The sequence below is a fragment of the Peromyscus maniculatus genome, chromosome 11, assembly GCF_049852395.1.
Source record: "Peromyscus maniculatus bairdii isolate BWxNUB_F1_BW_parent chromosome 11, HU_Pman_BW_mat_3.1, whole genome shotgun sequence".
Lineage (NCBI taxonomy): Eukaryota > Metazoa > Chordata > Mammalia > Rodentia > Cricetidae > Peromyscus > Peromyscus maniculatus.
In genome coordinates, this window is record NC_134862.1 from 79,255,528 (window position 1) to 79,279,437 (window position 23,910).

Below are 23,910 nucleotides of genomic sequence, written 5' to 3' on the forward strand. Positions count from 1 at the left end.
ATGACTGAACCTTCAGATTTTCCTTTGAGTACTGTTTTAACTATACCCCATAAGCTTTTTGCATAGTGTAGTATGTGAGTGCCACAGGTCACCAGAATGTCCGCCTTGCTGTTAGAAATCTGTGCCATGTAAGACAAAGGATTCATATTTATGACGTTTAAGTTTTCCACTCCAGACTATGGTATGTCCTTCCATTTCTTAAACTAAATATGTACATCTATTCTTAAATACCTTAACTTTGTTAAGTTGTCATTTTAATAGGCTTATTTTTTTTTTGGTAGAAGAAATCATGTAGCTGTGATTTCTGACCAGTTGTTATTGGAGCATATTAACACTATCTCTCATGCAGGAAGAACAGGTAGGAGGAGTTCAAGTTCAAGGTCAGTCTGGGCTACAAAGCAAGAACTTGCCTCAAAGCTAAAACAAACACAAAGAGAACAAAAGGGGAAAAAATGTAATCCATGTCATCACGGGATTATTAGAATCAGTTCTTCAGTAACGGCACAGCCCGGCCCACACTGTGTCCTCTCCGTCTGCAGCGGGGCGCCTACCTGGGTCTCCAGAGCCGTCGCTGTTCCGCTCGCTCTCCCCGTCTTCCTGGCCGTCTGCGTTCTGCTGGGTGTGCTGCAGGCTCAGCTTGTGGCAGACCTCAAAGGCCTGTCCCACGGTCCGCACGATTCTCATAGCCTGACTCTGGGAAGGAAGACGGAAAAGAAAGAGTGAAGGATGCAGAGACGCCACAAAGAGGGACACAGCAGAGGGCAGCGTGGCTGAGGATGTGCAAGGTGGTCAGCAACCCAGGCAGCCGGAGAAGGAAAGGTGGAAAAAGTCAAGATTTCTCGAGTGTATACCTGCTCTAGAAATAGGACCTATGTCACCACAGTTCTGAGGCCATCGTCAACCAAAGACAGGTGCCAGAGGCAAGCGTTCCAACTCCGGGCTTAGAATTGGACTTGGCCTCATTTGCCCCCTCCAGCGTAAAGCAGTTCTGGTCCTTTAGAATCTGCCACCAGCCACTACCAAATGTCCAAGGAGCCCATCATACTAGGAGGGACTCAGCCATCTTTTTACTTCACATGGCCAGTTTCCTAGGAGCTCCTACAGACCGGCCTCTATGGGCCTGAGAAGGCTGAGAACCAGCTGAAGACTGGCGTCCACCCCACCACCACCCCAGTGGCCTGCCCAAAGGAGAGGCAAGTATTTCCCAGCCTTTCTCTAAGACATTGTATACCCAGACCTGTACACCAAGTGCACACAGTGGGGGGAGAGTCTCTTCAATAAATGGTATTAGGAAAATTAAATGTTCACATGCAAAAGGGTGACGTTAGACTCCCACCTTATACCATATGTAATTAGAAATTAACTCGAATAGAAGTTGAAACTGTAAAACTACTGGAAGGAGACAGGGATGGAGCTCCAGGGCACTGGTTTGAGCAGTGACACTTGGGACATCGTGCAGCTCCTGCCTTGCTTTCGTTCTGCTACTTAACATCTTCCTTTAGGAGCCCGGTGGGAGAGCTCAGAGGCCTCCAGGATTCCACCACTTAATAAGGAAAGGGAGGGAGGGCAGAGCCGCATTCCTGGACTATCTTCAGCAACCCAGCGGCATGGTCTCCAAGGTGTACCACCCGTTATATAACTTGATGATTATAGTTACCTCTCGCCTACTTTCAAGCATTGAAAATGAAAGATATGTAAAATATACACGTACAGAGCCCATGCGGAGGCGAGCCAAACATCACACCATCATCAGCTGTGGGCTGTGTCACTAGACTTAACCTTATGCCCAAGTGGAGCACTAGCCATGTTTTGATGACCTGAGTCTGGGTGTGATTACTACCTAGTGAGACCATGTAGTCCACTGATAGTATTCAAGGCCCCCCAGGTGACATCAGCAGTCAGGTAGAGTTCATCAGCATGAGGTGGATGACATTGTATTATTACTCTAATATCTAGTGCTCTGATAGGCCTAGGGGGTCCTGCTGGGTACACCATGATTCACTTGTACCCCTCATGATGCTGAGATGTGTCTGTATCTCCCATACTACATCTGTGAACTCCTTCCCAGTCCCAAAGCATGAGAACCTGAACTTTGGAAGGCATGGTACCTAACAAATCAATGACAAACATGCCCCGGCTTTCCACATCCCTCTTTTCTAAAATATAATAATAATAACAATAATAACAATGATAACAATAATAATAATAATAATAATAATAAACCATTTGAGAATCTCATACAATATATTTTGATCATATTCACCCAAACTCCTTCCCTCCTTCCTTCAACTCTTCCCAGTTCCACCCTCAACTGTCTACCCCTCCAAATTTCATCCCCACTGCCTCTTTTTTAATAACCCATCAACTATAATTTGTGCCGTCCTTATACTTCTGTGGGGCCATCCAGTAGAGTGTGGGTGATTTCACCCGGAGCTACACCTTTAAGGAAAGCCGACTGTCCCTGCCTTAGAAACCATAAGCTGTCCCTAGCTCCTCAGGGGTGGGCTCACAACCCCCTCCCACTCTAGACTAGAATATTGACTGCCTTCCTCTTGTGCAGGCAACCACAGCTGCTGTGAATTCATGAGTGTATCTACATCACTCTTGACCATGAGGATGCTCCCTGGTCAGGGCTGGACTAGAAAGCTTCACCCTCAGATAAAAAGAACACTCGCTGCAGCCTCAGTAATGATCCCATGCTCATCTTCTAGTACCCCATCCTCCTTTCTGAAAAGAAGAGCAGGCTACCTACAGCTTCTCAATCTTTCACAGCAAAGCTCGTGTACCAAGTCACTGCACGCGTGGCTTTCTTCTGTCTGCCACTGTCCCTCAGATGGAAGATCTGACTCCCCTCCCTACTAACTCTGCCCAGCTGAGCAATATATAAAGACCAAGAGTTTAATTCTGTGACTTCCTTATATAAACGAATCCAGAAATCTCATTCTGAGTAAATATTTTCAAGGAATGGGTCATTTCCCCCCATCACTCCCAGAGTAAAGACTCAGTTTCCCTCTTTAAAATACAGTCACATAGGGAACAAAGTTCATTCCTGAGTGTGTTGCTGTAGAAATCTCAGATTTTCCTAAGAAAGACATGGCACAAGTTCTATCACCTCTGTAAGCCCCAGGCATGACTAGGGGATTGAACAGGGGCAGAGGAGGATTTATAGAATGATGTTTGGATTTATGCAAGAGGCTGGGGTGGGTGGGAAAGGCCTTTATGGAGGACTCTTTTTACCTCTCACATATCTGCAGCTGATGATGGATGGTGGGTACCTTCAGAACTGAGCACTTAAAGCCTCTAAATTCTGCCTCGGTCTGGTTTCTATTTTGCCACCTTCAACAAGAACGAAGGGGTGGGTACATCTAGAGGCTCAGCTGTCTAGAAGCCTACAATGGCTATATGTATTAATGTATGTATGCCATACATTAATGCTTAATGCAAACAGCATTTTTACACTTCAGTGCACTTTCTAGAAGCAACAACTGATTCTGAGCTCTACTGATTTCCCTGAAAATGTAGAAAGTGCTGACTTTGGGTTACTGGTTGTGCCTTCCCGCATGTTGGAAGCAGCAAGTTGTCCCCTCAGCCCCGATGTCCTTCTGTCCTCCCCTTATCACAGTTTCCAAGTTTCTCTAGCTCACTAAGGATGCGAACCAATAGTGCGTGTCTCTCACCACATCTCATCTACTGCACTCAGGACTGAAATGTGAGGAATATATACGCTAGCACCTCCCACAGGGCTCGCATACAGCAGTGCTCAAGAAATACTTTATTCCGACAAGTGAGGTATCAAATTTCTGTAATCCCAGTGCTTGGGGGAAGAGGCAGGAGGATTGGAGTTCAAAGTCAGTCTGGGCTACATAACAAGACCTTGTCTCAGCTCAGTGGGGATGACCTGAGTTTGATCCCACAGACCCACAGTGTAAAAGGAGAGAACTCTCTCAAGTTGTCTGATGACCTCCACATGAATATTACGGCACGTGCACACATGCATGGATGCACATAAAAACTAAATGAATAATACACTAAAATAAAAACCTTTATTCTGATTAAAAATTCTTTGCATGAAAAGGTAATTAAAGCTGGGCGGTGGTGGCGCACGCCTTTAATCCCAGCACTCGGAAGGCAGAGCCAGGCGGATCTTTGTGAGTTCCAGGCCAGCCTGTTCTACAGAGCAAAATCCAGGAAAGGCACAAAGCTACACAGAGAAACCCTGTCTCAAAAAAACCAAAAAAAAAAAAAAAAAAAAAAGAAAAAAGAAAGAAAGAAAGAAAAGAAAAAAGAAAGAAAAAGTAATTAAGTCAGGAATAAAGAGATAGATTTTTTTCAGTTAATTAATTTTTTTAATTACTTACACAGTGTTCTGCCTGCACATATGACTGCATGCCAGAAGAGGGCACTCGATCTCATTATAGATGGCTATGAGTCACCATGTGGTTGTTGGGAACTGAACTCAGGACCTATGGAAGGGCAGCCAGTGCTCCTAACCTCTGAGTCATCTCTACAGCCTCCAAAAGATAGATCTCAACAGGCTATTTGTTTTGTTTTTGTTCTTTTGCTTGTTTGTTTTAATTAATAGCAGAAACATGAAGAATTTAAGAGATCTCTTTTTCTTTATATATCCTAAGGTCAAAAGCATCAGAAGAAAACCCTTGGACAAACGCATCTCAGCTCTGAGCTGGTCCAGCGGCTTCTGTGCAGGAAGAAGTTGGTGAACCTCTACACTTGCACAGTTGGTGTCAAATGATTTCATCTCAGCTTCTCTTACCCTCCTTTAAATAAAGGCTGTGTCTCCATCCACAATAAAAGGATTTGGCAGCATGGTTGATGAAGTTTGGTGATGTTTCTTATATTTTTGGTTGTGAGCCTAGCCTTTAACGGCTGAGCCATCTCTCCAGCCCAGGTGATGTTTCTTGAGGAGGTGACCTGGTATATATCACACTGACCTGTCTGCTCTGCGGTATGACTACATACCCATAAAGGACTGTCCTTTCCATTCACCACTCTGGGGGTCAAAATCAGCGAGGTGGCTCCTAACACTACTCATCAACTGCTATGTTGAGTCCAGATGCCCTTTGACCTTCAGGACTTGGCTTTTATCACTACTGAAAAGTCTTTTTAGAGGACTTTCTAAGAGGACCTTGGATGTAGAGCAAGTACTGGAAGGCAGCCAGCAGGGGCTGATTCTCTCACTGCTATTCTCCACACAGTCCCGTGGGTTCCTCTCTATAGGTTAACCCCACTTGATGTCCTAGGCAAGAAAACTGGTTCTGTTTGCTACCCTGAAATGAAGGAGTCATATGTGCTGGCACTTCACTGAGGGCCATGTCTGAAGCTAAGAGGGAGAATTCAATTAAATGGAGCTTTAAAATGAACTCTTTCAGAGGTTTCCATGAAGACCTTAGGTCTCTTGGTTCACATGGAAGCAGCTGCCCAGATCTCATGACATTTGGAAATCAAAGTGGAGGTTTAAAGATTACAGGCATTCATGCACACAGTGGAGCCAGCAAGTGGACTATTAGAAGACAGCCTTTTCCAGCTTTCAGAGATCTGGCCACTCTCTAGATTGGGCGGGGGTTGCGGAGCATCATTATACCGCATGATTTTGTACAAATCCAGCTTAGTTTTATATAATCCCTGAAAGTGCTGGGTGGCACATGGACCAAATCTTCCTGTCTAGAAGCCAATTTCTCTTAGCAGCCCAAAGCATGTGTGGCCTCGTGGTTATCAAGATTAGCTTGGATAGGGCTGCTTTGATGTTTTCAGAGCTGGAAAGGAATACCTAACCTCAGGGTGGCTCTCAGCTGCAGATGGAGAGCAATGGCACTCATTGGAAGTGCCAGTTACAGGCAGTTTTGTGAAAAGGAAAACGAAAGGAAGGTACCTCAGAACCATATGCCTCTGATTCCTACCACATAGTATTTCTTTAAACCATCTCTCTGTCCTCTTGATAGAAGCCCTCTCTCAGCCTGGGACACCCCTTACCCTAGTACAGAAACCAGATCAAGATGGATAAATAGCCATTCTCCTCATTATGCGTATTGTGGGCTTCAACATAGTAGGTGTCAATAGTTGATAAACTGCTACAGTGAAAATAACACCATTTGCTGTGAGCATGGGCTATTTGCTCAAAAGTAGACAAAGGCTGGAATATTAGCTTTAGGAAGACAGACATCAGATGTTGATTCCTGTACTTGATCGGTCCACAGGAGAATCATTTATAGCACCATTTCATCTTAGTCTAATAAGCCTGTTTGTTGTTGGTTGGCTACATGCACTGGGGGATCTTTTCAGTGCTGTATACATGGAAAACATGGTTTGATCCATCAGATCCTGAAGTTGACCTGATAATTGCTGGCACTCTACTGAATTTCACTACCTTGGATGAAGCGCTCTCTCTCTCTCTCTCTCTCTCTCTCTCTCTCTCTCTCTCTCTCTCTCTCCTTTGCATCTTGTGGAGATGATTAAAGAGCCATCAGATGAGCAAGGGAAGCAGAGAACGAGAGCACGAGGTGCACAAGAGACGGAGAGGAGATGGAGCTGCCAATGATGAGAAGCAGGAGGAAGAGTGGGCGTCCACTGTGTCAAGGGGCTTTGCTGTTGGCCTGCCCTCCCGCTCCTCTGCTCTGTGGTACCCACCTCTCCAACTTCTGGGCACTGGGGATTTGTCTTCCAAGTACTTCTGAGTTCTTGGAAGACAAGTCACACAAAGTCAGTTGCGCAATGACTTTTATAATTCTCACCTGCCACAGCAATAAAGTACAGTGCCTTTATGTTGAGCTCAACTGCCTCAGAATCTCAACAAAAATAGAACTGAACGTCATGTTTCTTTAATGTGCCGGATAAAGGTATCTCAGAAAGGAGCCAGGGAGATGGCTCAGTTGGGAAAGTGTTTGCCACACACTCATGAAGGCCTGAGTTTGATTCTCAGAATATACAAATGCATACACACACACACACACACACACACACACACACACACACACACACACACACACAGCAGGAAAAGGAGGGAGACAGAGTGGGAGCATAAGCCATGGTGGCTCCAGTTTATAATTAATCCCAGCACTAGGGAGACGGAGACAGGTGTGTTCCTGGGGCTTGCTGGCCAGCCATCCTAGCCTAATATTAGAACGAACTACTTCAAAAACAAGCTGGACAGCACCTGAGGAATGACATCAAGGCTGACCTCTGGCCTCTGCATGAACACAAACATCCACAATTCATGCAAAATAAAATAAAGATACCTTTAGCTTGGTGTTGTCAAGGGACTATAGGCCAAAGTATTTATGTGTGGAGATATATATATATATATATATATATATATATATATATATATATATATATATATATATATATATATATATATATATATATATATATTACTAGGTGTTTGAAATGATGGGTGGGTCAGGTTTTGTCCAGTATGTTATTGATGCCTTGATTCTATAATTTGATAGAGGGCCTTCCTTGGACAATGATTCATTGCCCAGTATAGAAAGTTTGTCAAAGTGGGTCTGACTTTCAACACTGACAGGAAATGACGGTTATAATCTGTCAGTAAGCAGCTGGGGGGACGAGGGACAAGTTGACTTACCTTTCCAAGTATTACTAGACACTTGCCATTTTCCCCAATAATTAATTTTTATTTTATATGCCTTGGTGTTTTTCCTGCATGTATATCTGTATACGAGTGTTAGAACCTCTGGAACTAGAGTTGCAGATGCTTGCGAAATACCATGTGGTTGCTGGGAATTGAACCCAGGTCCTCTGGAAGAGCAGAGAGTGCTCTTAACCACCGAGCCATCTCTCCAGGCCAACACCTGTCATTCTTTAGCACATGACTGTCATCCAAACCCACTGTAAACTCTAAAGGGCAGCTCGGCTATACAGCTGCGGCCCCCAGTGTGCTGGCAAGAAGAAGCAACGTCTCCTTACCCAAGCCAACTGAACTGGGATCGCAGGAAGGAGATGATGTCAAGGAGTTGACTTCGCCACTGGTAGAACTCCCTGAAGCTCCTGCTAATCACTAACGCCTGAGGTAATTTGCTAATAAGCACAGCCATGTGCATCAGGCACCGAGTGCATCCTCCTGGGGCTGTGAAAAAAAAAATGCCAGGAGGGTGACATCCACACCACAGGGCAGGCAGAGAGCCAGGCAAGAGGCTGCCCAAGAGAGGAACACTCTTGCAAATGATACTATCGTTATTTCCCAGAAGGAGGGAAGCACAGGAAACGCCAAGTTACCAGGAAGTCTTCATCAATGGCTTCCACTATTTCCTAGGGTTAGTGGTCACAGCCCTGGACTGGCAAGTAGGAAGTCTACCTAGTTCTGATCTCAGTGGCATTGTCCATTCACGGTGTGACCAGAGGGAATTAACTATCCTGGGCCCTTTCTTTTGCCAATTATGAAGTGGGGACAAGGTCTGTTAACCATTTGAGGACACTATGGGGGGACATCTATGTCACAGTGAGATGGGGCAGAGTTAAGAAGTTCTTTATAATCAAGTTGTGATTACAGTAAAAGCCACTACAAATTAAAATCCCCAAGATGAGAACCACACAGATCATTCATGTGAGTGACTAGAGGAAGAGCCAGAGGTAAAGACTAAGCGTGTTGGAAGCAAGGGGTAGGGATTCCTTCTAACAGGTAGACTGAGATGCCTGGCCAGTATTCTCAATCAGCAGAAGAGATGACCCATTTTCTATAGTAAAGACAACACCGCATTAGAGGCCCATCATGAGAAACATGTCACCAGCACACAGAGAGACATGGTGTGATGTGGAACAGTGTAACTAAATCTTAGGCACAGCAAGACGCTTATTCAAGGCTTTTCTATCTGTGATCAGTCTGAGAACTCAGGAGAGTATTGCGTCTGCTGGCTTCCCATCAACAGGTCCCTAACGTGACTCTAATGGTTCACAAACATCCTTGCAAGACACATTTCCTTAGGATCTGTGGTCCTTTCTCGCCATCTCTTAAATCTGCCTATGATTTGCCAATTAAAACTCCTTCCCAAGCTATTATCTCCTGAAACCACAAGTGCTTTGTAAGAAAGTTAAACACTTATTTGGAGGCCAACCAGGATGGCGTGCAAAACCTCCCAGACACACTCCCCACCCCTCCCAAATTGGGTTTCCTTTGCTTAACAATTCGTTGCTCTTTCCTGGCTTGGAAACTGGTCCCCCTGTCTGGAGTTCAGCAGCAACAGAGCTCACAGTCCAGGCGGTCTGGAAATAACTCTCCTAGCTGCATGGCTGCAGGCCAGCACAGGGCCTGAGAACCAACCCCACAAAGAGCTACAGACGCAGTAGGTAAGGGCAAAAGGGGTTCAGAAACAGCAGAGCCAGAGAACAAGAAGTAGCTCTGGGAGCTAGGAGGTGTGAAAAAAGATATGGGGTGACGGGAAGCAGAGAACGTGTCCCCAGTCCATAGGAACTCCATTCGGTACCTAACTCCAAGACCTGGGTTCTAGGTGGAGGTCATTCTCAGACGCTGCTTTGGCAGCAGGACACCTAGTCTGCCTGTGCCACCAGCCCAGATGCCCCCAAGAGCCTAGAATCTCCTTTATCTATATTTCTTGCTCAAAATCCTTTAGTTCTGTGTGTTTCCTTGGTGCTAACCACTGCCCTCCAAGGAGAACCTGATAAGCCACTTAGGCTGCGTCTCCACCTTCTGATCTCTGAAAATGAGGATAAAAAGGGTTTATTTTTACATTATTCTTTACATATGCATGACAAAATGAGATAAGCAATTGAAGCATTGGTAAATGACTGGGTGTTGTTTATAACATATCTCTAAGTTGCACACTGTCTATGTATGAGATGGCCATCACTGCACAGGGAAGAACTCAACCCAAAGGCGGTTGGTTCACTCCTGGGTGTCATGCCAGAGAACACTGCAGACAGTCCAGTTGATACCCGTCAGGGACACTCTGGGTTCCTTTCCTCTCCTCTGCTAGTCCCTAAACCCATACATCCCAGTGACTAGGGCTTTTTCCCTCTTCTTTTTCCTACTCAAGTTCCCATAAGTTCTAATACACAGCCCAATATGGCCTCACTTACATCACCTGCCCTTTCAACTGTTATATAAACATTAAGTCTGGCAACTCAGCCACCTTCTCATCAAAGAAGTTACTGCTTGCTTCCTACTGCTATACTTCGAACAGTTCTAGTACTTTCTAGCCCATTCTATGACATAATTTAAAAGGGCCCAAGAGCTAGAGATGTAGCTCAATGATAGACCCTTGGTAAAAGGTCCTACACTCCATCCCCAGTATAATGAATCAGTCAAAAAAATCAAACAAACAATACATAAAAGGCCTGAAAACAGAGTGGGTAAGGGCACAAATCTCCCTAGAGGGCATGGAAAGTTAGCAATGTGTTCCTCCTTCATGGGAAACAAGACACCTATATAATATGAGTTTTGATGGTTTGATTTGGTGATGTTTTTACTATATGATGGTACAAAAGCGATACACACACATATACAGTAGAAATTATACTTCAAAATTTGATTTTTTCCCCTAGACTAATGGCATACAGTAGGAAATGCTCGTGACACTGGGCAGTGGCAGCCACTCTCGACTTCTGGAAATGACTAGTCCACAGGTACTGCGCTGCTGAGCAATAATGTATGCTATACTGGATATATTAAATGCATTTTCAATTTATAATATTTTCAGCTTAAGATGGGTAAACCATGACATAATTTCTATCATGTCAAGAGACACCTGTGTTAGTAAATTTTGACCTTGTCATGTTTTATTTGTAGGACCCCATTTGATCATGACCAAGTACCTACGAAACTATGAACGACACCTCAAGGCATAGGACGGAATGTCCAGGAAGGGGACCAGAAGTCTTATAAGCCAGACTTAATGGCTTCTCTCTAGAAGAGTAGAACTGTAAGGCTTCAGAAATTGCTGTAGTACTTTCCAAAATCACACACCGTATGGAAAAAATATGGTTTTGTAGCCAAGTTAGTTTTTGAAATGCTCGGGGTTACCTTAACTGCTGGGCCCTCAGAAACTTAAACACGGTAGTTTTAGCGTGGAATACTTTGGGTGACAGATGTTAACAAAATGCATTTATTTTTAGACAACGCTGGTTTTAAGGCATCAGAGAAAGTGGGAAGGGAACAAGACAGGGTAACCGGAATGAATAGAATTGAAATACATTATGTACATGTATGAAAATGTCATAATAAATCTCATTATTATGTATAATTATATAATTACTATATGCTAATAAACATTTTTAAAAGAAAATGCTAATTTTGCCTATCCTCAATTTATCTTCAAAGAAGCTGAGACTTAGTGGGGTGGCAATCCACTTATCATTCTGGACTACTGTAGGAGGGTGAGGTAAATTCTAAGTTTTCTACTCTCCAGGCAGGCATTCCAAACCCTAGTTTTGTGTGTCAGGCCCCTAGAGGAATGGCCGAGAGAAAGAGCACCTCTACAGAAGTGTAAAAATTACATTTACTCAGTGTCAAGGTGGCCACATTAAAATAATCTCCCATGACAACCAATATCATACCCTAGCTAAGATAGATTCCCCGTGTCATGATTTGCTAATACAGCTGGCCCTCTGATTTACACGCAAGATTGGGGTGAAGGGTCACCTTAGTTAATGCTTCTTTCCTGCAAGCTGATGTCAGCATCACTGCTGGTCCTGTCTTCTGGTCCTCTCTCAAAAGACATATCAAACGGTGGATCCCTCTCTATTGCCCTATGTAACTAAGTACAAAGTTCAGATGGTTATAAAATCAAAGACGGTTTCATCACACCGGAGCAATGACAGATGACTAATGTAGTGTTACCAGTTCTGGTTTTAAAACATCCTCCTCCAAACCTTAAACAGGGAGACAAGCCAATGACAGATATGTGCTGGGCCGATCAGAGGAAACTAGCAGAAGACTGATGACAGCCCCCTTACCTTCTTCTTGGATTTAAAGACATTACACCTGAAGATATTGCTGGCACCATCTCTCGCGATATAGCTGAAGATCTTCAAGTCTTGGGAATCATGAGAGACGTAGAAGATCCTAGGGGGAAAAAAAAACAGAAAAACACACTAAATGTGGCATTCAGTCCAGAGTGTCAACAGGAAACCTCTGATCGTGGAGAGGCAGAAGGCAGAGCTCACTGGTGCCAAGCCATCAAAGAAAGTCCTTTTCCTGTGGGATCAAAAAGCCCCTGTGCAGGAGGCTCTTTCCACAGGCTCTACAAACATGGCTGCTCCTGGGGGGGACTTCCAGATTTGGAAGAGCAGGCGTGGTGGGGTGTGGAAACCACATTATTATTGACTACATCCTGAGGTGGCAAACCTGTTTTGGTAACTAGTCTGTTGGAAGGGGGGAAAAAGTTCCCATCTTTGCCTGAGCAATAAATCTACATTAAACCCAAGGAAATGTACACAAGTTTTCTGAGACCTGCTCACATTTATTATCAAAGAAGGAGCCTTGGAAAATTAACCATCGGGACCATGTTGGGAAATCTAAGACATTTCCATTATTACAGGTCTCCTGGTGATAGTGACTCCATTTCCCACCCCATCTCCATGAACCAGGCCTCTACATAGTCATCATGCATCTTGGAAAGCATGGGTAGCCAGGTGTCATCGCAGCAGCAGGGCATTGAGTGCTCCTGGGCTCATAGGAGTTATGTGTAGATATCAATACACAAGTAAGACATGCTATGATGAAAAAATCCAGCAGAATAAGGGACAGAGTATGATGGAAGCTGCTGCTTTAGAAAAGATGGCCAAACATTGTCACAGCAACTCAGAGACCCAGATGACAACCCCAGAGATTGCTGAGCAAAAGCATTATAGGAAGAGGGAACAGAAAGATTACGAGTCCTACAGAGCACAGAAGGTGATAGAAGGGCTTGAAAAAATGACCAGCGTGACTCAAGCAGGATCACAGAACAACCCAAGGTCAGAACACAGATGAAGTTCATAGCGTGTATTGTAAGTTGAAGATGAGAGGCCACTGGGGGCCCTCAACTGGTGACTAACTTCTTCATGCTTAGACCTAAAAGTTCCCTCTGGCTGCTTGGGCCTTTGCAGAGGTGGGGACAAAGGTGGAGGGAGAAGTAAGGGGGGAAAGATTATAAACAAAGTCCCGGAGGCTGAGTGTTAATGAGGGATTGTTCAGGGTGCTATCGGAGCATAAAGTTGGGCAGTGGAGGTCAGTGGGGTTAGCTTTGAGTGACTGGAGTACAGCTCTTAACGAATCCCACTGGGGCCACAAGCTTTTCACAAATCCTTTTTCTCTGTCAATAATAACATTGACAACATTAAGTTTCTTCCTTCCTTCCTTCCTTCCTTCCTTCCTTCCTTCCTTCCTTCCTTCCTTCCTTCCTTCCTTCCTTCCTTCCTTCCTTCCTATCTATCTATCTATCTATCTATCTATCTATCTATCTATCTATCTATCTATCAAGTCAGGGTCTTGTTATATAGCCCTAAAACTCCTATACAGCCTAGGCTCGCCTCAAACTCAAGGCTATCTTCCTGCCTTAACCTCCTGAGCGCTAGAATTACAGGTATATATAGATGTATATTACCACACCTGACAATAGATCCATTTAAAAAATTAGCGTTAAGTATATAAAGGAAAGGATGGAGTTTAGTGTCTACAGATTTATAATTTTGTTATTTACTGCACCAGAAATGATATGAACCATTTAGAAGCTTAAATGTGTTGTCTACAAAGCGGTGGCTGTTCATAGAAATATCTTGTGTGGTTATCAAGAAGATGAAATGTTTAGTAATATACCATTTCACTTCTCTTTACCAATTTTGCTTTTAAGTAGTTTAGAAACTGGGATTACTTATAGAAATCCCATAGAAACACTAAAAAAAAGTGGGCCAAGACTAAGAACACTGCAAAGGACCCTGGGAAGGGAACTACAACTCCCCCGTTAAACTCTTTTCAAGGAATTTTGGCACGTCTCACATACCCACTACCTTGAAATCATCTTCAAATAGATAATAGGGCTTCCTAGAGAGCTAATCTGAGGTTGCTGGGTGCATAGGATTCCCCTTAGCCTTCTAAATATGCCAAACTGTATCCATATCAAAGGAATAAGCAAGCCAACAGCTGGGCTTCTCCTAACTGTTTCTTCTAACTGAACTCTAGGCTCATGCAGCAATCCCTATAGACATCCTCCCTCCCCGAAGACTCTCAAGTCTCTCAAACTCACCTGTCTTCTACCTGAATTCACCATCAGCCCCTCCTTGCCATTCTCCCCTGCACAGCCTTGATGAGCACAGTGTCCACTCAAGGCAGAAATCGAGGGGCCAGCCTGGAGTCCTTCCTCCATTGTTGCCAGTACCCGTTCCTCATGATCAACTTCCTCAGTACATCCCCCCAGTGGGTCTCTCATTGGTTTTTCCCATCTCCACAGTCTGCTTTTCTTCTCATTTTTCATCTGGACTGTTGCAACGTCTTCCCCATGATGTGTCTCTCTATTTCCTACCTCACTGCTAACCCATTCTTTACAGAGCCAGCGGTGATCTTCTAAAAAACATATCACACCCCACTATTTTTATCCTAAAACCATGTAAAGGCTTCCTACTGTCTGCAGGATAAAGCCCCCCCCCCCCCCCCCAGCATGGACTATCTGTCCCTTTCCCATCTCATTCCAGAGCCCTGACCTACACAGGCCTGCAGAGCTAGCTACACACATAGCCTCTGGAGTTTACAATCCCCAGGGACACCCTGTAGATCCTTTAAGACTTGGATCAGAGAAACCTTCTCTCCCCCTCAGCAGTCTAAGCTGCTTAGACCCCAGGGGCTGACTTGTGTCATAGCATGCATCACACTATGACATTTGTGCAGAAGCTCTTTGAAGAACTAAGGACTCGTCTTGGCATTCCTAGGGCCAGTACAGTGACTGGCATGTGGGAGACAGGCATTCCCACCATCGTTAATGAGAACCTGTAATGTAGTCTGCCCAGCTACTCATTTTCCCTGCAGGAAGTCAGGACCAGTTAGTTCAGATGCATCACACATAAAACTCCTTTGATCAAGTTTTTAATTTATTATGTAATGCCCTTAAGGACTGAGAACTGGATTTAAAACTGATACAGCAGAGATGAATGTGAACCATCGAGCCAACAGGACACAGAGATATGAAAAGTATGCAGGGGCAGTGGCGAGCTGAAGTTAATGTAACCTTAACAGACAAAGCTCCTTTTCAGACCATCCGGCGACAACCTCTGTGTGGAAGCTGTCACTTTTTTTGGACTATAGCTCTCTGGAGACCACTCTGCTTGCTGTATCTAAGTTCAGAAGTGTCATGTGTTGTTATAAAAGGATAAGCAATCTCTATGTAGCCAAAAATAATTATTCGTTGAATACAGAAAACTTTCTACCAGCAGGACCAAGAAGTAGGAAGCTTTCCCACAGGACCTCATTTCTCAGCAAATGACTAAATCTCGAAGTTAAAGGCTCAGCTCTGGACTTATGGATACTGAAATACATACCGAGAACCTTTATTCTCTGTGATTTGGTTTGCTTAAGAACAGTGGATGGGTGTGTGTGTGTGTGTGTGTGTGTGTGTGTGTGTGTGTGTGTGTGTGTGTGTGATCAAAACTGGGGAGGGATTTAGCTCCTTTCTCCTTCCCCCTCTTTCTTCATCTTTCTTCTTAAGACTAGGGTGGTTTGGAACCTGCTTCCCAAAGTGTCCTGGTCATTCTTCTCACCATAATCATCAAGGGGACGGCACTAATGTCGAACATTAAAGTAGTAATGGTCCTAAGGTTTTGTAAAGCTTTGTTCCTCTTCACATTCCAAGATCTCTTGCTTTCATTTCACAACATGCATAGAATTATAATTTTCCATTATTTAATGAAACATAATGAGGAACCTGTACAGGGTTCCATACCCTTTCCTCAAAGAGCGAGATCTTCACAGTATCTTGCATAAACTATATGTGGTGTTTATCATCATCCTGTTGGAATTCAGGTGGACAAAAGTGATAAAAACCCACAAAACCACCCACTAATGCCCTTCCCCCACTTCCTAGATTAATAATTTACAAGTAAAATTGTGTTTCTGTTGAGGATGGTGGTCATAGAATAAAAACACAATTTCAGATTAAAACAAAACAAAACAAAAACCCGACAACCATGAAGACATCAGGCTTGGAACCCAACATCTCTCCCAGTCAGGATTTGTCAGTGATAGGCAATTCACTTCCTGAGAGAGCATCCAATCCCTTTTGGGAAGGTCCTAATTACTTGGAAATGTTCCCTTATGTTGATTGGAAATCTACCCACAGGAATTCAGTAAAGGAAAATGGGTACGAACATTGGCCCTAGGGTAGGGCAGACCTAGATTTCAGCAGAGGCTCTCTGCAGTTGACTCGCTACAAAGATTCTGTGCTCAGCCCCATCTCCTCCCTGCTCGGGATCCTTGCTCTCCAGCTGTGCAATGGCAGTGGCCAGACTGCCGACCCTCATTTAGAAAGGATGCAGGGGACTAACTTAGAGCAAGTGACTGATAAATGGCAGCCGCTCAGACTAGGTCCCTCTTCTCCACCTTAGTTCTTTGCTCTGACACCTGAACTAAACCTTCTCTCCAATTGGCAATGATTTCAATATTTGTATCCAATTAATTACCATGTTTCTATTTATTTTGTTAATTCCTTCTTAGAGACAAACATTTCCCCTTCCTTCAGTAGTTCAACTAAACCATCTTCGGATCTCGTTTTGCTCTGGCAGGTTGGTGGAAAGACTATGAGCTTTGGGATAAGAAAGATCTAGCCTCAAGTCACGGGCCTGCTATTTCTTAGCTGTTGGGCTTAAGCATGACACTTAAATGATACAACCTTTTGTTCTTGCATCTAAAACAGCATAGGAATGACATCTACCTGGCACTACCTTAAGTGTTAACACAGGTATACTGCACTCAACCCAATACCTAGCACACAATGAGCTGCTTGACCCATAAACAGGAGTTAGTACTTTCCTTTTTAACCTTTTATAGACATGTAGCAATTTGCCATTGACTCCCATGAAATGCAGTTCACAGAACCAAAGGCACTTCCACAAAGCAACCTAGCAACACAGATAATATCTTTTGATGAATATTTTCTATGCCTGAGAGCTGAATTCTCATCAGAGTATCTCTGGTTTTTCTTTAGTCACAGTGCCTCATTGTTGGCTCTCATTGTGGTCAGCTCACAGCTTCAAAGCGGTTTTTGCCCATTTGCTCTGAGGCAGATTTCCTCAGCACATCGGGATACCTGGCCTCTAGGACTGGCTCCTAACGGTCACTGTTTGCTTTTCCAGTCTCTCACAGACCATCTGCTCAACTGTCTTCTAGACTCTGTCTACGGGTAATGACAAATCCACTCTTCTACAGTTCCTAGACCTAGATGTCCCTTCTTTAAAAGGCAGGACATCTTTTTATAATCTTATATATGCACTTCACAGTGTTACAAAGACAACCAAATGGTATTTCGGAATCATGATTTTCAGGATCCGAGGGACTGAGATCTGGGCACAAGGAAAGGAGATGCCTTACTTCCTTGCATATATATGTATACATATATATTACATCTTTTGTTTTCCTAAATCACATATGTTCTAGTGTTTCTAACTTGAAGATCAGTTTTCTACTTGACAGCAGGAGGGACAAGCAGAAGAGAGATGATTGGGGGTTGGGGAGACTTGAGAGTTTCTCCCTACACACTAACTTTTTCTTCCTTTATCTTTTCTTCCTCGTCTTCTGCCTTTCCCATGTGTCCAGCATCCAGGCTCTCAGCTCTCACAGAAGCCTTTTCTCTTGCACTCATTGCTAAGCCTTCTTCCACCATCTGTACTTCCTGATGAACACGTCATGAACATCTACACAGCTACGTGATTTTTCCTGGTAGTCTTATATTCTGGAGTGTTGAATCAACTAGGCTGCACCTTCTTCAAATTTTCATCTCTGTAGCCATCATGCCACCTGTGACCATGTCATCTCTCTCTCTGAATGCTATAGAGGCATGGCCTCTCTGATGCCTAGCTTTATGTGTCAGCCTGTTTGGGCCAGGGGTCCAGCACTGTTCTGAGTATATCTGTGAGAATGTTTCTGGACGGTAACATTTTCAACTGTGAACTTGGCAAAGCACATTGTCCTCCATGGTGTGTGTGGGCCTCAAGTGAAGGCATAAGTAGAACACAGTAGCAGATCAAGAGAAACTTCCTCCTGCCTGAACACTGCCACAACACTGGTCTTTTCTGGTGTCTGGACTTGGACTGAAACATCAGCTTTTGGGGTTTCAGTCCCACAAGCTTCTCGACTGACAGTTATACTATCCACTTTCCTGGATCTCAGGCCTTCAGACTCAGGCTAGAACCAGGCATCACCTCTCCTGGGTCTCCAGCTTCCCAAGTGCAGATCTTGGGATTTCTCAAGTCTCCAGAATCGTGTGTGTGTGTGTGTGTGTGTGTGTGTGTGTGTGTGTGTGTACAGACATACATACTCATTCTTTTGGCTCTGTTTCCTATAGAACCTTGATTAATACAGCAATTGTCTTAGGTAGTTTCTATTGCTGTGAAGACACCATGACCCCAGCAATTCTTATAAAGGAAAACATTTAATTGTGGTGGCTTGCTTACAGTTCAGAGGTTTAGTCCATTATCATCACGGCAGGAAGCAAGGCAGCATGCAGGCAGACATGGTGCTGGAGCTGAGAGTCCTACATCTTGTGAAGACAACAGGAAGTGGTCTAAGCTACTGGATGGTATCTTGAGCACATAGGAGACCTCAAAGCCTGTCTCCACAGTGACATGTTTCCTCCAACAAGACCACGCCTACTCCAACAAAGCTACACCTAAGAGTGCCACTCCCTTTGGGGGTCCTTTTCTTTCAAACCACCACAGCCATATTCCTCAGTGTGCTCACATCCTTCCTCCAGTGCCTCATCTCCGTTGAGACTGTCTGCTGATTTTAGAGGCCATGGCTGCAGGGAATGTGGAACGTCTTAAACTACCTCAAAGGTTTTTTGCCAGGTCTGTATTTAGGCTCCTCCCCTTACCAGACTCACAGAGAAGCCTCCACCCTCTTCCTAGTCAATCCCTGCTAGGTCCCTCCTAGCCATCGCAACCCTGCCATAAGTACAGAACCCAAGGCTAGAGGTCTGGATCTGCCAAGGGCCTTTGTGTAAACTCTGTTCCTTATCTCGGCCTCCATTCTTAATCATTTAGAGTGGCCATAATGTCCATATCAGCCAATGATGAACAATGGTAGGCAATGTTGTACAAATATTTTAAAACTATGGAAATAAGCCTAGAAATATCAAATGAAGGACAAAAAATCATTGCTCTCTCAATATCACTATCTTTAGAGGTAGGATAAGGTAGTTCTCTAGCATGAACATGGAACTATTAGTCTGTTTTTCATTAATATAATGAAGTACCCATGGCAACATATTCTATAAGGAAAATGAGTTTATTTATATAGCTCACTGTCTAGAGGCTGGAAGCCTAAACAACATAGCATATGATCTGGTGAGGGTCCCCTCTGGCTGTCTGACCATAATGGAAAGCATGTGTACCTCTACATGTCTTCTGGCCTCTCTCCTTCTCTTTATGAAGCATCCTCTTATGCTTAGAAGTTCTACCCCAATGATCTAATCTCATCTAATCCAATCACTTTTCTAAAGTCCCACTCCTAAACATCATTGTCAGTGAAGTTTTCACTCAGTACCATTAATAGAGCATTTTAGGGATCAAACTTGTGCATGAGTTTGGGGGTGGGGTGGGTCAATGACAAATCACATTCAGGTCACAGTAGGTCCAGAGGTTTTATAAGACACAGGCATTCCTAACTCAGAAAGGCATCCCACAGGACAGAGGAGAATGAAAGTCAAGGGGAATGGTAAGAGATGAAGTAACCTACAGTTGGTAAAGACAGAATCAAGTCTTCTTAAGAGAAATCTCCAGAACAGTAAGTATCATGTGAATAACTGCAAACCAGGAAATAGCCCCATACCATCTGGGTGATGTTTGACTACAAAGAGTATGATCCTCCCAGCTTCACTTCGCACTCAGGAACAATCCTGCTCCCCCCAATCCCCCAGATGTCTCAAACAAGTTTGGTGACCCACCACCCAAATGAATGTGCTATCCCCAGAGGACCCTGGGAAGAGTTTAGAACAGGTGCTGGGTGGGAGGGAGGCCAATGTCCTCTCTACTTTGCCAATAGAACAAGTAGGGAATCTGCAGGAAGGAAGGCAGCCCGCACCCCCACCCTCAGACACCACCTGAATACTGGCATGTCCTCTTGCCTTCCCACACAGTGTCACAGCATCAGTACAGTCCTGGGTTTGTCTCTCACTCTCTTTCCCACACCACTTGTTTATTTTTAGGCTAATCTTTAGATAACATTGACCTACCTTCATGTTGATCATTCTTCTCTCTTATTACTGGCTTGATCTGCTTATCTTTTTCCTTCTCCTGGACTTACAGGGCTCATTGCCATTTTGGCTGCTTTTTTTTTTTTTTTTTTTTATATATTAGCAGTTACTTTAATTCTCATCTTTTTCATTCCTTGTGCTCAAAACAGAAGTGCGCTTTCCTCAGATTTCACTTTCTCAAGGCTGCTATTTGGCACAAAGTGTGTGTGTGTGTGTGTGTGTGTGTGTGTGTGTGTGTGTGTGTGTGTGTGTGTGATAAACCCCAGCAATGGTGGCCAAAAGTCCCTCATGGAACTTCCACATGATATGTAGGTATTGTGACACATTGTCCAGTATCTGCTTGTCACCATGAGTGGGACTTATGTCACTTGCCACAGTATGCTGTAGAAGGAAGTCTGGGATCCTACAGCTGGGTGAAACTTGGACAGTCAGGCTCATTTCCTGAACTGCCGGCATTGAAATGCAGACACAGGAGCTGGTTTATGAGGTCCCCTCAAGGAGCAAATGTATAAATGTCTCCATTACTGTTGCAAAATAGCGACTGTGCACCCAGAGAAAGAAATAAACACAACTGAGTTTTAAATTCTACCGAGAGCCAGACAAATGTATGCTCATCTTTCGAAAGTCTAGTTAGGGCACCCTCGTGGCCTATCTCAGCTGTTAATTTATATTTTAATTTCACAGCTGTTAACAAGTTCTTTCTTATGTCCCACTAAAATCTCCCCTGCTTTGCTTGAATCAACCACAAAGCATCACGGAGCCCTTCCTAAATGCCAAGTGCGTGATAAGTTAATTTCTTCTTGTTCTGAACTTGACAGGCAGGCAGAGAAAAGAAAAAAAAAAGCCAGCATCCCTTAAAAATACACCATACAAAAATCCTTTTCATATACTTCAAGGCTTTCACTTCTTTCTAACACCCAGAATGTCTTTAAAATAACTTCACCTGCTGTTGGCTGTCAAGACCCAAATCCATTTTATACAACCTGCCAATTCTCTTTCCTCTAAGGCAGAGGTGGAGTTTTGATACGAAGCATCTTTCAATGGCTCAGATGTTGGAGGCCTGGTCCTGAAGCAGGATTCAGAGGTGACTGGATCACCTTGTTAAGGATCAATCCACTCCTGGACATGTGACTCAGTGACATTGTGGGGCGGTGACAGAGGCTGAACCTAGCTGGGAGAAGCAGCTTCCTGGGAGCATGCCCTGAAAGGATACCCTGTCCCTAGCCCTCTCCCCCTTTCCCACCATCTCTTCCTGTTGCCCTTTTCTTTGCTTCCTGGTTGCCACAAAGTGAGAAGCCTTTCACCGTGTCCTTCTGCCACGACCCTGCTTTGCCACACAGTCCTAAAAGCAATGGAGCCAGTTGACCTTGAAATGAAAGCTTGGCCATGGTTATTTTTCTCAAGTATTCTGTCACAGAGACAAAAAAAAAATGCATTCTCTACACCAAGCTTGCTCATATCTGCCCAGGGTAATCCCTGCTTTTCCTATACTTCTCAGGGTCCTCACACTTCCTGAAGACTCTTGTTCAGAGATAGAAATTCCGGCCAGAACCAGAAAGCAGGGAGGAAACCAGTACCATTACTCTGGTTGGCATATGTTGGGGTCCCTGCACACAAAACTGCACCCTCCCCTCTTTTCTTCATGGACAGCCTGTGTTGTTTACAAGACAGTGAACAGCATCCTTCAAGTATCCCACGGAGAAAGGCATTAGTGATGGATGTTCCCAGTAAAAACCGCGCACAGAGGTGTATAGCTTCCGCTCTTGGCTCCCCACATGCACACTGAGACCCCCAGGTTGTAGAGAAACAGCAGAACAGACACCACATGCCACAGCACATGCCACAGCACCAGCTCTACCACTTAATCAAAGCTACCAAACATTCGGAGACTTGGTCTTTCCAACTGCCAAATGGGAGAAGAGGCTCATAGGATTATTCAGAGAATAAGACTATGTGGTGGAGATTGCAGGTGTTGGCATCTCAGTCCAGGTCCTAAAAGCAACTACATCCCTTCAGCACCCTGAGGAGAATTAACAGGGAACCATTGGTCAAGAACAGGGCAGGGTATAGGGACATCGCTGAGGACAGAGCAGGTTCCTGGACACCCTCAGCACCCTAAGGCCTAGGGGGACAGGGTGATGAGAACTTTAAGAACCCAGAGAGAGAACCATGTGCCCCACTGCAGGAGCTCCATAACAAATCCACAAGAGCAGTCTGTAGGCGGGGAGTATGGTAGGAAGAGCAGGAAAGCAGGTCTGATGGGGACAATGGGAAGCTGTCAATCACAGAAGCAGAAGGGAGCAGTCCTCATAGTAGACACTGAATGTAGAAAGACGCAGAGTCAGGAGATGCAGTCCACTGGTGGGCAGGAAGCAGAGGGTATGCCGAGGGCCCATAAGAGCTGGGACCAGATGGTTGCCAGGACCGATAGTGGCGAGGCCAGCTGCATATCTCAGACCTCACCTCATGAGCTCTGGGCACTAGTGAGGTTCTGAGCAGGGTAACGTGGTAGCTGAAGTCAATAGAATAAATGGATTGGAGCAGGGCAGTAACGAAAGGCATGCCAACAAGAGGCTGTGGCAACATGGATGTGTGGGGCACAGGGAGAGGCTGGACCTGGGGCTTGCCAGATGGAAAGGCTACACTGATCCTCTTCTCCCAACCGTGAGACACGGTGGGTATTTTAACTCTCTGGTGTTTTGTTTTGTTTTTCAGTCTATAAGCTCTGGGGCTCTCATGGCAATTTGAGTTTGTCTTGTCAGGTGCCAACCACAGGGCAGGGAGAATGGCGTGCCCTGGTAGCATGCAGAACACAGTCCACATGGCTAGACTGAGCAGCTTGAGACCAGGCAAAAGATGCCAAGGTCCTCAGGCAAAGGCTGCAGTCGCAGGTATGAGGAGACAGACCTGGGCCATTCCTGACGTGAGGAGGAGAGAAGGGTCTGACATGGGGGACCTAGTGAGTGACAAGGAGATGGACGTGAGCATTCCTCAGTGGTGAGGAAGAAGACAGCTCTGACGTGGGACACTCGGTAGAAAGGGACAAAGTGGGAAGAGGAGGCTGGAAAGGCAGGGAAGGGTGGGACAGAGTGTGGTTAGCGATGGACAGGTCAAATTTGAGAGGCGAGGTTGGCAGGGACTTGTAGCTGGGCTTCCTCACATCACAGGAAGCAGAGGGAGCTAGGCCAGAACTAGGGTTGGGTTGTACCTTCAGAAGCCTGCTCTTAGCAGCACACCTCCTCTAGCTAGGCCCCACCTCCTCTAGCTAGGCTCCACCTCCTCTAGCTAGGCCCCACCTCCTCTAGCTAGGCCCCACCTCCTCTGGTTAGGCCCCACCTCCTCTAGCTAGGCCCCACCTCCTATGGGCTCTATAACCTTCCAAAACAGATCTACCGGCTGGGACCAAGGGAAGAAACCAGAGACAGACCATCACAGCGGTGACAGATGCAGGAGGACCGAAGGGCGACATCAGGGACTTAGTGAGACA

At 44.9% G+C, this 23,910-nt stretch overlaps 1 protein-coding gene across 2 annotated transcripts in view; it reads right to left on the reverse strand.

The window, feature by feature from the left end:
- Nos1ap (nitric oxide synthase 1 adaptor protein) overlaps positions 1–23,910 on the reverse strand; it is a 287,554-nt gene that overhangs the window by 25,323 nt on the left and 238,321 nt on the right. For both annotated transcript variants that reach the window (XM_076547944.1, XM_042258557.2), the window contains exons 5-6: positions 11,944–12,052; positions 552–693 (exon numbers count right to left, since the gene is read on the reverse strand). In XM_076547944.1, coding sequence (XP_076404059.1) covers positions 552–693; positions 11,944–12,052 — 251 coding nt within the window. The remainder of the gene's footprint in view (positions 1–551; positions 694–11,943; positions 12,053–23,910) is intronic.